At 31.3% G+C, this 16,778-nt stretch overlaps 1 protein-coding gene across 2 annotated transcripts; it reads left to right on the top strand.

Annotated features, from left to right (window-relative positions):
* The first annotated feature begins 257 nt into the window (after window positions 1–257).
* Window positions 258–12,819, top strand: LOC127703222 (arrestin domain-containing protein 17-like). Of its 2 annotated transcripts, XR_007982824.1 has the most exons (8): window positions 258–384; window positions 958–1,080; window positions 4,909–5,129; window positions 6,047–6,241; window positions 7,895–8,104; window positions 9,717–9,885; window positions 10,971–11,982; window positions 12,175–12,819. XR_007982824.1 is itself a non-coding variant. In XM_052207747.1 (7 exons), the coding sequence occupies exons 1-7, from the start codon at window positions 270–272 to the stop codon at window positions 11,156–11,158; spliced, it is 1,221 nt and encodes a 406-aa protein (XP_052063707.1). In that variant the 5' UTR covers window positions 258–269; the 3' UTR covers window positions 11,159–12,819. The 2 variants fall into 2 exon arrangements, 1 of the variants encoding a protein (XP_052063707.1); XM_052207747.1 differs by having other exon boundaries at window positions 10,971–12,819.
* The last annotated feature ends 3,959 nt before the right edge of the window (window positions 12,820–16,778 follow it).

Here is a 16,778-nt window from a genome sequence, read left to right on the forward strand (position 1 = left end):
GTCTTGATATTTCTTTTTGATTTCTATTTTGTACTTTATTTGATAAAATTTAGAATTATCATCAATTGAGATTTTCTATATATACAATAAACATGATAAACATGATAAGTGCATGATTTAGTTTTTGATATCATGGATATACTGTAGGTATTTCTGGCTTGGTAATTCAAGTAGACTACACATTGAATTAAGACCTTCATTTGAAAGACAATATTGTGAAAACACTAAAGCAATGCAGTTTCCTTTTGTTTACAGTTAAGTTTTAAATCATGAAGATAAAATCCATGCAGGTAGAGTTTGATCATCAAGATCGAGTTTACTTGGTAGGAAGTACACTACAAGGTGTTGTTAAAGTAAGCTTTGAGAAACCAACGAAACTGCAAAGTAAGTTAAATATTATAGATAAATTGTTTACTTGTACCGTATATTACATGTACATAAAGAACATTATAAAAATAAGGAGATGAGGTATGATTGCCAATGAAACAACTATCCACCAAAGTTCAAATAAAGTGGATGTAAGCAATTATAGGCAACCATATGAACAATTAGAAAAACCCATACCATATAGTGGGCTATTGTATATTAGAATCTGTGTTCAAAATTCACTTCTAACTATAATTGCCACATGGAGGAATACTTAGTGAGATTGGTTGGGCAAATAACAGCCTTCCAAAAGGTCATTACTATTTTGACTACATGAATGTGTGTCTTCAAAGTCATCTCAATCTTTTTGTCATTTTACCAAATAAACTGTCATTTCATTGCTTTATTGACCCATTTATAGGACATATACTATTTATGAAAATGTCTATATTTCATTGGTATACATATATTCAACTATAAATTGTGCACTTTGAATTTAAAAAAAACAAAATATCCAATCTGACCTTTACTGTTATGTCTCAATTATGAACTGTATTTTTCTATACTTTACAAATTATATATTTTGAACAGCTATTGTGGTGCACATCAAAGGTAAAGGTAAGACAAACTGGGACAAGGATGACTTAAGTCATGATGACATAAATTATAGTGCAAAAGAATACTACATTGATGAAACAATCAAATTATTTGGAGGTTAGTACTGTTTTTTACTGAACAAAAATTAGAAACAGGAATAATTTTTTATTATAAGACCCAATAACAAAATGGCATTCTGGACTTTTTATACCATATTTATTTTTTAGATATTTGTATTTATACAGCTACATGTATCAACAACTGATCTTGTTTTCGTCTTACAAGTAAAAAACTGAAAATGTCTTTAACATTTTTTATAGAGTATTTGTTATTAGAGTTATCTCCCCTTAAATGGCTAAGTTGAAAAATTGATTCGAACAAAAACAAATATTTGGTATCTGTTAAAACATTGTAAATGATGCAATAAATCACTTATTTTTTTTTATTGGTATAAACAGTTTACACATGTACATTAATTGCTAATCTGTCTCAAAATTTAAGCAAAGTACTAGACCGATTGTGTGCTGCTATTTTACAATCCAAGATGGCAGTATACAGTTAATCTACTCTAATGGCCAAGATGAAGATTTTTTTTTATGTACTATAAGCATGATAAGAAGTTAAATCTAGCAGACAATATAAAAGAACTATTATTGTATGCATGTGTATGGAGTAACCTAAATTGCATGAATTTCTGCTTTCCTCCTTTTAAGGGCATACGATACAGTTACAGGGGAGGTAATGACGTTGCTAATGTAAATTGTTATTTTCGCGACGTCAAACTGTGACATATCGGGAAAAGATGCAGTTTTCGACTGTTTGTTATCATTCAAACTGATTTATATTGAAAACCAGTTCATGGACCCCTTTTTTATACGACCGCAAAAATTAAAAAATTTTTGGTCGTATATTGGTATGACGTTGGCGTCGTCGTCCGGCGTCGTCGTCGTCTGGCGTCGTCCGAAGACACATTGGTTTTCGCACTCTAACTTTAGTTTAAGTGAATGGATCTCCATGAAATTTTACCATAAGGTTCAATACCACGAAAGGAAGGTTGGGATTGATTTTGGGGGTTATGGTACCAACAGTTAAGGAATTAGGGGCCAAAAAGGGGCCAAAAATAAGCATTTTTGTAACTTCCAGACAATAACTTGTGTGTAAGTGTATGGATCTCTCTGACATTGTACCACAAGGTTCCATATCACAAAGGAAAGGCTGTAATTGATTTTGGGGGTAATTGCCTCAAAATTTTAGGAATTAGGGGCCAAAAAAGGGGCCAAAAACAAGCATTTTTCTAGTTTCATGACAATAACTTGTGTGTAAGTGTTTGGATATTTCTGAAATTGTACTACAAGGTTCCATATCACAAAGGGAAAGCTGGAATTGAGTTTGGGGGTAATTGCCCGAAACGTTTAGGAATTGGGGGCCAAAAAGGGGCCAAAAATAAGCATTTTTCTAGTTTCCAGACAATAACTTGTGTTCAAGTGTATGGATCTCTCTGAAATTGTACTGCAAGGTACCATACCACAAAGGGAAGGCTGGGATTGAGTTTGGGGGTGATGAATCATAAGGGGGTTCAAAAAATTTGGGGGGGGATTTTTTTTTTTTCTTTTTTTCCTTTTTTTTTTCTTTTAAAATTTTCCATTTTAAGTTGGTTATTTCTGATTAATATTTAAAAGCAAATAATAATGATATGGTAGGAGATACACACCAAACAGGATGTGTAAATTATTATCTAATAAGTATTGTGCAATAGCAAGAAATTTTCAATTGCACAGTATTGCACAATAGCAAGAAATCTTCAATTGCACAGTATTGCGCAATAGCAAGAAATCTTCAATTGCACAGTATTGCGCAATAGCAAGAAATATCCAATAGCACAATATTGCGCAATAGCAAGAAATTGTCAATTGTACAGTATTGCGCAATAGCAAGAAATATTCAATTGCACAGTATTGTGCAAAAGAAGATACTTCGTATAAATTGCTTATTTCTTGATCAATTTCAATGGGGTTTTATTCTTGAATTCTTGGGGTTCTTTAATATGCTGAATCTAACCGTGTATTAAGTTTTTGGATTTTGGGCCCCGTTTTTAAATTGGTCCACATTGAGGTCCAAAGGGTCCAAAATTTAACTTTGTTTGATTTCATCAAAAATTGAATTATTGGGGTTCTTTGATATGCTGAATCTAACCGTGTATTTAGATTCTTAATTTTTGGTTCCGTTTTCAAATTGGTCTACATTAAGGTCCAAAGGGTCCAAAATTAAACTTAGTTTGATTTTAACAAAAATTGAATTTTTAGGGTTCTTTGATATGCTGAATCTAAACATGTATTTAGATTTTTGATTATGGGCCCAGTTTTCAAGTTGGTCCAAATCTGGGTCCAAAATTAAACTTTGTTTCATTTCAACAAAAATTGAATTTATGGGGTTCTTTGATATGCTGAATCTAACCATGTATTTAGATTTTTGATTTTTGGGCCCCGTTATCAACTTTGTCCACATTGAGGTCAAAAGGGTCCAAAATTTAACTTTGTTTGATTTCATCAAAAATTGAATTATTGGGGTTCTTTGATATGCCGAATCTAACCGTGTATTTAGATTCTTAATTTTTGGTTCCGTTTTCAAATTGGTCTACATTAAGGTCCAAAGGGTCCAAAATTAAACTTAGTTTGATTTTAACAAAAATTGAATTTTTAGGGTTCTTTGATATGCTGAATCTAAACATGTATTTAGATTTTTGATTATGGGCCCAGTTTTCAAGTTGGTCCAAATCTGGGTCCAAAATTAAACTTTGTTTGATTTCATCAAAAATTGAATTCTTGGGGTTCTTTGATATGCTGAATCTAACCATGTATTTAGATTTTGGATATTGGACCATAATAGGTGAATGTCCAATTTAAAATTTTTAAGTTCTTAGACCACATTCATTCTGTGTCAGAAACCTATGCTGTGTCAAATATTTAATCACAATCCAAATTCAGAGCTGTATCAAGCTTGAATGTTGTGTCCATACTTGCCCCAACTGTTCAGGGTTCGACCTCTGCGGTCGTATCAAGCTGCGTCCTGCGGAGCATTTTATTTTAAAATGACATTTAGTTTGATAACGTATGAAGATTATGTGTACCAATTTTCATGAAAAAGTCAATAATGCAATTTTTTTAAATTTGATAAATATACAGCAAAAAATGACGTTTTTTTTTCTACATTCATGAGCATTTGATAAATACGAGTTATTTGTAAAAATAAAATGCACAAATTTATAGGACATTTATATAAAACAGAATTTTCAAATAATTTAACAAAAAACAGCTTGTGTTTATCTTTTAAAACAAAAAAGTTATGTATTTCTGTCAAAAGGAAAAATACGTCCACAAATCCGAATTTTTTGCAAATATCTGAAATTTCGACCTCAATTTGCTCAAAAAGTAGCACATGAAGGTATATTTTTTATTACATATTTGATTAAATCAGGTAAAAAATAGCCTATATGCAAATTTTCATCAAAATTTCATTATGGGATCAAAATTGTATCGTATGCCCTTAAATATGTTTGTGTTTTTAATTGCTGATAGTTTTTAAAATAATTTGCATAATAAGGAATTCTTAACTTTGATTGGTTACAACTACTTCTGATAGTGATTTTTGTGGACTGCTATTTTTTTTATTGTCTGTGTTCTTCAGACTACTTTTGAAATCAATAAAAAAAGACATCACAGCTTTGAACATTTGTTGAATAATGTTATACATACACAACATTATTTACAATTGACATTTGAAAAAAACTGATGATTCTAACCAATTATCGGTATAAGTGTTTAATATATTTTTTGTTGTATTCTTATATATATATATACTACTTTAACAAACTGTTTAAACCAGCTAACTTCCCGAAGTAATTTGAGTGTTCAAAAGTGAATTCATGAGATAAAATATTGTTTACAGAAGATACAGGCGAGTCGGTGAAACATCCACAAGGAGACTTTTCTTATCCATTTTCGGTTCAGCTTGGTACAGATATGCCTTGTTCTTATGAAGGAAAACGTGGCTATGTCAGATACTGTTGTGAAGCATTTATTACACGACCATGGAAGTTTAATGAAGGGTTCAGAGAACCATTCACTGTTATACGTCACCTAGACTGCAATGAATATGCTGATGCATTGGTAATATTTGTTTCTTCATTAAGATACAGTGTCTTGCTTGCTACAAATATAATGAGCTGTAAGACATTGGTATTGCGCTTTATGTGAAGAAATAATCATTTTTATAGTCTTCAATGACTAATAGATTCCCTGACAAGGTACATTTCAAAATAAGTACCAATGGCATACAATTCTGTCAACTCCTTTAATTTCTTTCATTTGTTAAGTCTCTGCAATTGGTTTACATAATGTTAAATGCACTGATTTTCAAGACCCTTCAGCATCAGCATTCAAAATGTGACAGGATTAGTATTAAATCGACGAGAGCTCACATTTTTAAACTCCATTGTATTGTTTGATATTTCGTAATATTTACTGAAATCACATAACATGTATAAATTAATCTTTCATTTATTTTGTTGATCAACAAAATTCAGTGCACACACAAATAAGTCGAAATTGACTGTATATGACCTACTTATTCATATTATTAGTTACAGCTGACCATGAAAACTATCATCAAACATAACTACTCCACTGATACAAAAATTTGATAAGAGCTAAGAAAACCAGTTAGTGCAAAGTTAAACATATTGAAAAATGCAACTGTAAAAAGTAGAAGAGATACCCAGGTGGAATCAATAATCATAGGTGTAAGAAAAAAAAGGACAACAGTAAGACACGATAGAAAAAGAACAAACAAATTATCTAAACGAAGATATGTTTCTACATTTGTACCTAGTACCTGATTGGAATTTGGAAACCAAAAAAATCTTTAGTGCAAAGCCAGTTGCTGCCAATCTTTGATATTAGACATTTGCATTGTTTGACATTACTTATCATACCTTTAGCCTTGAAGTATACAGTTTCATTATAAGGCATGTAATCATTTAAAGCATTGCATATTGTACAAATTAGAAATTTGACTTTTTTTACAGAATCCTATTGTGGATAGTATTGATCAGAAAGTTGAAGGATTATGTTGTTGCAAGTGTAGCGAGGAGGGATCTATGACGGTCAAGCTCCATATCAACAAAACAGCCTTTGTACCTGGGGAACCTTTGATTTATGAATTCTCTGTTGACAACAGGAGTGAAAATGTGATAAAAAAAATTGATTTTATATTACGTCAGGTAGAAATCCTAATAATTCAAAATAGTGCCATTTTAGAGTGGCTTTGATAACTAAATAATTGACACTTTACAACAAAAAACAAGAATAAGACCACCCATAGTGTTGACTTAAGTGAACTTGATTAAGGTACCTTGTTGGTTTTTTTTACCATATGTCTTCAAATGCAGGAGAAGTCAATATATCAAGAAACAACAGTTTACTCTCGTTGCTTGAACTCGGTTGACTTGAAATTTTGTATGAGTTGAAGTTTTCCCGTGGTCTCGAACTTTGTTCCATATAAATATATGTATTTCGACTCCTGATGAGTCGAAATTGGATAGGTTGAAATTTCATTTGACTCGAACCAAATTAACGGTCCCAAGATTAACAAAAGCATTCAAATTGAACCAAATTAAGGGTCCCAAGATTAACAAAAGCATTCAAATTGAACCAAACTAACGGTCCCAAGATTAACAAAAGCATTCAAATTGAACCAAATTAAGGGTCCCAAGATTAACAAAAGCATTCAAATAGAACCAAATTAAGGGTCCCAAGATTAACAAAAGTATTCAAATTGAACCAAATTAAGGGTCCCAAGATTTACAAAAGCATTCAAATTGAACCAAATTAAGGGTCCCAAGATTAACAAAAGCATTCAAATTGCATTATTTATCTTAAACTATTACACTGACCACTGTATTGATTTATGATATTCTTTTTCAACGAGTGTTTACCTAAGATTATCTTTGATAACCATGATAAATTATTAGTAAGATCGATTGGAAATTACTCTTTCGGCTAAAAACTACAGGAAAAAATTGTAACTGTACAAAGAAATAAATAAAAGACAAAAAATCATATAATTTTATTATAATAATTAAAGAACATAACATACAGATACCTCGATCTCAGACCAGAATATCGATCCCCTATCCATATTCATCAGGATTTATATTAGCCTAACCAAGCTAAGCAAGAGTTGTATCCCTTGGTCTTTCAAACTTCCTTTGTTTTGTATTCGTTTGAGTCGAACTATCTCGAAATATTTATCTGGTTTGAATGACTTCGAGATAGCGAGAGTCAGCTATATATATATAAAACTAATGAAGATTTCATATAAACTCAAGTGTTCATTGCCATACAATTTCAAGAATTTGAAATCATAGAAAATTTAAACAAACAGACAAAAAATGGTCATCATTATGACATTTTCAAGAAGGATTCAGATAGGGCAAAAAAAAAAATATTTGTGTTTCCTGTTTCATGCCCCAAAAATATAGGGTCAGTATTTCGGATTGTTTTTTTTTTTTAGATATATTTTTTCTTCAATCGATCTCATCATGAAGTTCTTGGAACTGTTGCTCAAATGTATTTGAGTGTGAAATTGTCATAAACTTTTGTATATCAGATTTATGGTTGCATTTTATAAACCGAACTGCGAGCACACTTTTTTTAGCCGGCCATTAATCTTTTATCATTCATGGTCACAAAAAAACTTACAAAATTGCAAATTAGAACCAGACGTTTTAGGGACATGCTAAAGGAAAAGCTTTTTTCTGATCACAGCGATTTTCCTTTAGCAGGGTATACTCAATAACAAAAATATAATAAAACATTTATTTATATTATAGACAGATCAATAACAAGATAATATTCTCTCTCTTTTTTTCTAGAATGCCACCTTTGCTGGATATTCCGACCGCATATTCTCATCTGGTAAACCTCACTTTCACACAAAGAAAGCCAGTTTTAAATTGTTTAATGAAAAAGTTGAAATACCAGTTAATCAATGTAAAACATTCAAAGGTGCTGCTACAATACCAGCTATTCCGCCAACTGGATTAAAAGGTTGTAATATCATTGAAATCGACTATAATGTGATTGTAAGTAATTTTTTTTAACTAGGCTTCTTATACTGTATAAATTCAGAAATTATTGCCAGGTTTTTATTAACGCGAATGATATAACTTGGGGAGTATTGCAATGATAAGAATTTGCATTCAGATATCTAATACAATTATCTGTATGCATATTTCGTAAAATCACAAAAAATTAATCTCGAACTTTGGTTGGTCATGTAAAAATTGCAATAATAAATGTGTGAAATAATTTCTGAATATACAGTAAACCATGTTATTGGTCTTTTTGGTAGCATTCTTTGGTAAAGTGTGGGAGGTCAAGTATTTGATCACACTGGTCAGATCAAACTAGAATTTGAAATAAGTGTTTGCTGCTTTCTGACTAAAACAACATTAAGTAAGAGCAAAGACTTGTCAGCTTAGATTTAAATAATGTGTATAGGTATATAGGATGACATGTCTTCTTGAAGAAGTCTTGTGAGCAAGTATGTTACAAATCTTGATTCATTCTGTACAAAGCAGGATATATTCAAATGTTCCATTAACATGTTATCTTCTGAGTATATATATATTGTTAAAATATACTTTGTCACTTTTTTGGTCTTTTGGAAAATGTTGTAGTTAAGATCCATTTATTACACCTTGTAATCCGTTTATTTGGCAATCGACAATGGCAGTCAGCAGGATTTAAGAACATTTGTTGTTCGACCTGTTAGTCAAATGCGTTTTGTTAAAATATACTTTTTGACTTTTTTGGTCTTTTGGAAAATGTTGTTTGTGCTGTATTTAGACCCCTCTAACAAGAAATTTGTTTTGCATGCACACGTATAAAAATTGCGGTTTTTATCCAACACAATCATAGGTTTGAACATTGTTTTCAATTTAGACTTGTTTATATATATATATATGTGTATAGAAATAGTATGCACTAGAGTTTAAGGGCTTATCATTTGAACAATTTATCAATATGTTTTTGATAAAATACTTTTTTAGCTGAAACATACTGTGAATGGATGTAATTTTTTATCTGTCGATACAGTGATGGTTCTTGGGTTCATTTAGTTGATATTTAATACTTTGCTCTTGTCAAAATGTAAAATAATTATATTTTATCATATGAAAATGTATTTTTTTAATTTTGTGGTTTTAATAAATGGGAACAAATGAGAATAGACAACTAATGAAAAGTGATACTTTTAGATGAATTGAATGAGAAAGCAACCCATCAACACACTCAAAAAATGCCAAAGACATCAAGAAGCATAATAGTAAAATTTCTTTAGATTTAATCGGTACAATTTTGAATTTAAAGAAATAGATGTATTTACACTTTTGGGTCTTTAGCTGAATTGTTTTCTAATGACACTACAAATAACAACAATGATCACTTCTTAATTATGACGTCAAATTTTATAAATTGTGATGCAAAATTTTGAGGGAACTTGTGTGATTTTAAGTAATGGTAGACAAATTTGCATACAATAGCTATATAGTTAATACATCTATTATGATTGTGGTAATTAATTTTGTGTTTTAACATATCATGGAATTCTTAAATTTTCAGGTAGCATTGACCCCTCTAAAAAAGGAATAATTGACAATATTAAAGTAATAATTTATCCTTGGATTCTTGTAGCTCTTTGTTGACAACAGTTTTACTCCGGTAAAGTTTAAAAAGGAAGTGTTTATAGGGACCATTCCAACAACTGGGGAGTATCAGACTCCAGCACCTTACACTACAGATGATAAAGCATTATCTTCTAACGATATTGGGTTGTCTCTTCAGCCATCTGCACCTCAGGGATGTAAGTATAAATTACTGTAAATTCAGAAATTATTGCCAGGTTTTTATTAATGCCAATAATCCTACTAGGTGAGTCTCACAATAATAAGAAGTTTCATTCTGAAATCTTATACATAAGCAGATTTACCTGAAAGGCTGAAATCGTCAAAAAAATAATGACACATTTTTGTTCATTGTTCCAATATCGCAATAATAAATGCACACAATAATTTTGGAATTTACAGTGACTGGTTTTCTACACATTGATGATGTGAAATATCATTTGCAAGCCACAATGTCAATGTTTTGGTGAGTGAGTGCAGAGAATGAGCCAAAAAATTCACATTATGTCAAAAGGCTATAAATCTTGTACGATATATATACACAGAAAATGCAAAAATCTGTTATCGTGCCATTTCTGCACTCTCCCCCCTCACTTATACAGTTTAAAGCTCGTAGAAAGTGTGCTTGATATCTTGAGTCTCCTCAGACATTGTGACGTCAATGATAACTGCTCCATAGACATTGTGAAGTTAGTTCTACTAGCATCTCTAAGATGTGATATGAGAATTACGGAGGGACTGAGCAGGGTGATATAGGCAAAGGGAAGGACGATAAGTACTGGTACAAGCTTAGTATAATTTGAAAGTTAGTTTTGATCTCATTCATATGGTCTCATAAGAGTATAACAAACAAATTAAGAAAATTAACCAACAGTTGTATACAGCTGCCATATTGTCAGTTTGGTGTTAATTAGATATAAGCTTATACATGGTAGACTCTTTGTTTATTTTGATGTAGACTTTGAGATTGATTATATAGGTAAACTACTGTAAGATGACGTGTCACATGATATTGTGACTGACATATGATCTAAAGCTATCAATGTGATAATTGTTATTCTTATTCTCTTCATACAGCGGTATCTGACCCAAATTTGACTTGGAGACATGTGTTAAAATTTATCAAAACAATTCTAATCCTTTTTTTTTGCCGCTGTAATGCTGTTTCGTTTAAGTGGTGCAATTATATTGTTTCATGGACTTGAAAAGGAGGACATCTGTTTTTAGTCATCTGAGTGCAACTTTTTCATTGTTTGTATTTCAGTGCCGCCATCCTATGCGGAATGTGTTTTTGGGAAGGTTGATCTAAAAGAAGATGATGACAAACACACAACATCGTACACTAACTGGGCCCCTGCTTATACGTACTATGATTGGAGCAAGACAACAAATTATGGAGGCTTGACACCATCAACAGTCACTCCAGCTGCAGATTCATACAACAACATTTAATCTTGAGTATGGTTGGACAATGAACAAGTTGATATATGTGCTAAAGTATATATTTTATATCAATAATAAACAGATAACTGTTTCCTTTAGTTGACAAACTGAAATTTCCTCAGGTATAAAATAATTATTGAAGCATTATTTGCATGTGATTGAATTTAAGAATTTCATTTGTCAACAGGACAGAAACATAACAGTTTGTATATGGATAATTCTTTATCTGCATTGCAAGGGCTGAATAAAAAGTGAGCAATATGTTGGCTTTGTTTTAATCTTTAAATTTAGATTTTTCTAAATATTCTATCTACAGAATTTGTTTCAAAAAGTTTTCTTATTGCTATAACATATATATTTAAATTATTTGAAAATATGGGGATCACTGTCTAAATTGTAGAAATTTTAGTAATGTATGGAAAACTTGTTTATTCTATATATCAAATGATGTTTTTAGATGACAAAAAAGTCTGAGAGCATTTTACAACAAACAAGGGCATTCAGTGATCATTATATATGTTCATATGTTTGTTTGTCTTTTCATTGATTGTTTGTACATCCATTTGTAAACCCATTTCAACTTGTATCTACCAGTCCTTCTAATTCAATGACTTGAAACAGTATGAGTATTCCTTTTCTTTGCAAATCAAGGAACTCAGATTTTAATTTTTTAGCTCTGTTTAAAGTTTTTCTATTTAATTTTAGTTCTTTATTGAGAACATTTTATCACTTGCCTATTGACCCTTAGGTTGTGAGTTCGAACCCTGCTCCTTTCTTAATCTTAATTGACTAGGATTGTTAGTTTTCCTACCGTAGGTCAGTGGTTCTTTCAGGTTTTAATTTGTTATCTCTGCTTAGAGTATTTCTATTTAATTTTTGTTTTGTATTGAGAAAATGTCATCACTTTCGGGCCAATACTCAGGTTGTGAGTTTGAACCTCTCATGTGGCAGGTTCATTTGGATCCAATCTTAATTAACTAGCTAGTATTTTTAGTTTTCCTACCCTAGGTCAATGGTTCTTTCAGGTTTTCATTTGTTATCTCTGCTAAGAGTTTTTGAAAAAATATCCTAAATATATATATGCTTTTGACCATTGGGAAGTCCTAAAAAGGTTGTCAGACGTCAGAGCGATCTCTGACCAATAATAAACAAGCAGTTTTGCCAGAAAGCATATACTTGATAATGATGAATTTGCATGCTATGTAAGAATTATACAGATTTTTCTTGTTATAGTTATGTTGATACTTATTTTAATTTGTACATATGTGTGATTGTTGATATTCTTTATTGTTATTTAATATATATACACAACTAAGTGCTTTTAATGATGTTTACAACTTTTATATTATTGTTTTTTTCTAAGGTGCTATATAGATGACACTTCTTTACAGAAGTTACTCGAAATGGTATTATATTTCTTTTTAAATATTTGTTAACATTTTAAATTGGATGCAGATAAGAAAAAATTGCAAGGCAACAACATATGTTTTTTTATCTTATTTTTGAAAATATGTATTAGTGCAGCATTGTGTAGGTCATATGTAGATATTAGGAGGAATACACTGATATTTAGAATAATTATTCAAGGTGGGAAGGTGAACAACATCTGGAACAAACAAAATAAAAAATATTCATGAAGGAGTTAAATTCAAAACTTTTTCTTCAATTCATCTTGAATTTTTATACGCCCGTTTATGGGACGTATTATGGTATACCGTTGTCTGTCCGTCCGTCGTCAACATGTTGGACAATAACTCAAAAGCACTTTAACCAATTTTCATGAAACTTTGGTGAATTGCTTATATCTATTGACGTAAGTGCCCTTTCGATTTTTATACATTTTAGATTTTACGTTTCCAAGTTAATGGATGTTATTCATAAAAAAGGGGTAATTTTTCAGTTTTCGGACAACAACTCAAAAACACTTTGAGCATTTTTCATGAAACTTTTATGACATATTAAAATTAGCTGCCTTGACTTTTTTTTTTATAAATTTCTGATATGACATTGAGAGTTATGGAACTTTATTCTCATGGCGCAGCTCTTTATTAAATGATGATATACTTCATAACAACATGTACCATTAATTGCTTACTAAGATGACACTAAAGAAACTGATGTTATATATAGACCATTGAATCTTGAGTTGTTTTTATACGACTGCAAATTTTTGCGGTCGTATATTGGTATGACGTTGGTGTCGTCGTCGACGTCCGAAGACACATTGGTTTTCGCACAATAACTTTAGTTTAAGTGAATGGATCTCTATGAAATTTTACCATAAGGTTCAATACCACAAAAGGAAAGGTGGGATTGATTTTGGGGGTTATGGTACCAACAGTTAAGGAATTAGAGGCCAAAAAGGGGCCAAAAATAAGCATTTTTGTAACTTCCAGACAATAACTTGTGTGTTAGGGGACGACCATTTGATATTCTGGGGGGGGCCAGGAGGATTTGTTTTGGATCGGTTATTTATTTTTGTAAACTAAGAGGACAGATTATCTATTTTCTGCACTATTGAAGCAAGATTTTTCATTTTCATCAAAGCAAGGGACTGATTATTTATTTTCACAACTATATTTATATTATTCGAAAACATACAATTTTTAAATTATTTGTTTATTATAAATAATTCATGTATAGTCAAGTCATTATGTACCATTTAATCAGAATTAATTTTTAACCTCTGCAGAAATGAATCTTCTATAATCCCCAATGCATATACATGTATTGCATACATACACAGTATTAAAGTTTGGTTGTAACTAAGGCTCTTTTAAAAGTATTGGCAAACATGTTTCGCCGAGCGGAGCGAGGGAAAATTTTTTTGAAGGGTTTTTGAACCGCTGAAGGCCCAAGAAGCTATAGAACAAATGATGCAAAATCATGCCTTCTGGGTGTTCCCCAGACCCTTTCTTAAACTGAAAATGCAAGTTCTGTTTTAATAATTTTATGACAATATTTTGGTCTCAAAGCAAAATCACGTTATAGATTCAGTGTAAGACTTAAGTTTCTAGGGACAACATCAAAAGACAAATATGCATGATAAAGCAAAAATGTAATTCACATAGTTAAGTCTGTGGCTGATGTGTTTTTTTAAACTCATGATCAAGTTAATAATAAAATTTCTAAATTACAAAATGAATGCAACACTAACAGAATACAGAACATGCAGAAGGGCAATCAATGGACAAAACACAAATATATAAGAAACATTGATCCCGAAAAATCAGGGGCTACGTCTGAGGGAGAACAGAACTTGCTTCTTGCAAGGCACTCACGGTGAACACAATTTGATATGGAGACAAGCGTTTGGTTTTGAAATTTCCTACATGAGGCATTTGTCTCAATGTAGTTACGGCCCTGATTTAATAAAAGTGAGGTAAGTGTTCCTGAGACAATTAACCTCAAGTTAAATGAAACCAATTTTCTGACATTTCAAGTATATTTAAATAATATTTATACTTTTATTATTTAAAGATATGGGAAGTGTTTCCCGATTTTTTTTTATGGAAAAAAGATGAATTTATGAAGAATCTGGTGCCATCTCATACTTTCGATTAGACCTGCTGAGTTATTTATTTTCAATACATTGCAAGTCAGGTAATTTATTTTCAAACTACCACAGAACAAACCATTTATTTTTGTGATTATCAAGGCTGAGTTATTTATTTTCAAAATCCTCCTGGCCCCCCCCAGAATATCAAATGGTCATCCCCTTAGTGTATTGATCTCTCTGACATTGTACCACAAGGTTCCATATCACAAAGGGAATGCTGGGATTGATTGTGGGGGTAATTGCCTCAAAATTGTAGGAATTAGGGGCCAAAAACAAGCATTTTTCTAGTTTCATGACAATAACTTGTGTGTAAGTGTATGGATCTTTCTGAAATTGTACTACAAGGTTCCATATCACAAAGGGAAAGCTGGAATTGAGTTTGGGGGTAATTGCCTAAAATGTTTAGGAATAAGAGGCCAAAAAGGGGCCAAAAATAAGCATTTTTCTAGTTTCCAGACAATAACTTGTGTTCAAGTGTATGGATCTGTCTGAAATTGTACTGCAAGGTACTATACCACAAAGGGAAGGCTGGAATTGATTTTTGGGTAATTTCCTCAAAATTTTAGGAATTGGGGGCCAAAAAGGGGCAAAAAACAAGCATTTTTCTAGTTTCAGGACAATTACTTGTGTGTAAGTGTATGGATCTTTATGAAATTGTACTACAAGGTTCCATATCACAAAGGGAAAGCTGGGTTTGAGTTTGGGGGTAATTACCCTAAAAGTTTAGGAATTTGGGGCCAAAAAACAAGCATTATTACAGTTTCCAGACAATAACTTGTGTTCAAGTGTATGGATCTCTCTGAAATTGTACTGCAAGGTACCATACCACAAAGGGAAGACATTATTAACTATAAATTTGACCTGGTTCATACTTCAGAGTAATCCATGCACACTTTCGTGAGATTAATAAACAAACACATATAAAATGAAACCCTTGTCAATACATTTTATCAGACAATATTTAAGTGATACATGTAGTTTCATTTTGGATAAATAACACTGAAATGAGAGATGTGCATGTACAGTCAAGTTGGGCTCAGCAATATTGATTCATTTGTATATATAGATGATTGATCTTGTATCAGGATGTAGGGGTGCATGTGTATGTGTATATTTGTATTTGTTTTGTTTACAATTGTATGAATACATGCATGTGTGTTGGTAAATATGCGGTGTTGTTGATCTTATGTGTTTTGTTTTATTTGTTCGTTACTTTATTTTCTATTATTTAGCATGTTGATTATTATTATTATATACTATTTTTTGGTATGTCTTCTCTTTAAAAACAAACAATACACAAAGTTAAAAATCGAAGTACAAAATGAAGTTTTCACAGAACTTTTTTGATATATCTTTTAGTTTTACTTTAGCACAAAAATTATTTGCTCATTTTATTTATACTATGATGCTCTCGACAAAAGTTTTTTGGGGGTTGGGGGTAACTCTAAGTAAAAAATTGAAACATTGTGAAAACACTTTTAACTATAGACATGATAGATGCACATGTGTATGTTTTGTTAATACTGCTTGGATATATTGGGCTTATAGATATTTATATTTATTATTATTTAAGCTATTCTTGTTTAACCACTTGATATATTATGTCGACTATAACTATTGGTAGTGTAAACTGCAGGGGTTTATCAGAAACAGTTAAAAGAATTGATATATTTACAAAATATAAGGACTCGTATGATATAATTATATTAGTAGACACCCATAGCACATCTGAAAAAGAAAAACAATGGCTGCATGAATGGGGATATGTGGGGAAATTTAGTTCTTATTCTAGTGAAAGTAGAGGTAGCTATTCTTTTCAAAAATACTTTTGAATTTAAAATCCATGGGGAAACTATAGATCTGTCTGGTAATTTTATTATATTATATATCACCATTCAGGACTACCGTATAACTTTGGCAGCAATGTATGGACCGAATAATGATGAACCAGTCTTTTTTGAGAACATAAAAAACAAAATATCCCACTATGGCAATTCGTCAATTATAGTGGTGGGAGATTGGAATGTTGTTCAAGATTATGAGATGGACACATTATATTATAGAAATGAA

Source organism: Mytilus californianus, unplaced genomic scaffold (assembly GCF_021869535.1).
Source record: "Mytilus californianus isolate M0D057914Y unplaced genomic scaffold, xbMytCali1.0.p SCAF_5, whole genome shotgun sequence".
Classification (NCBI taxonomy): domain Eukaryota; kingdom Metazoa; phylum Mollusca; class Bivalvia; order Mytilida; family Mytilidae; genus Mytilus; species Mytilus californianus.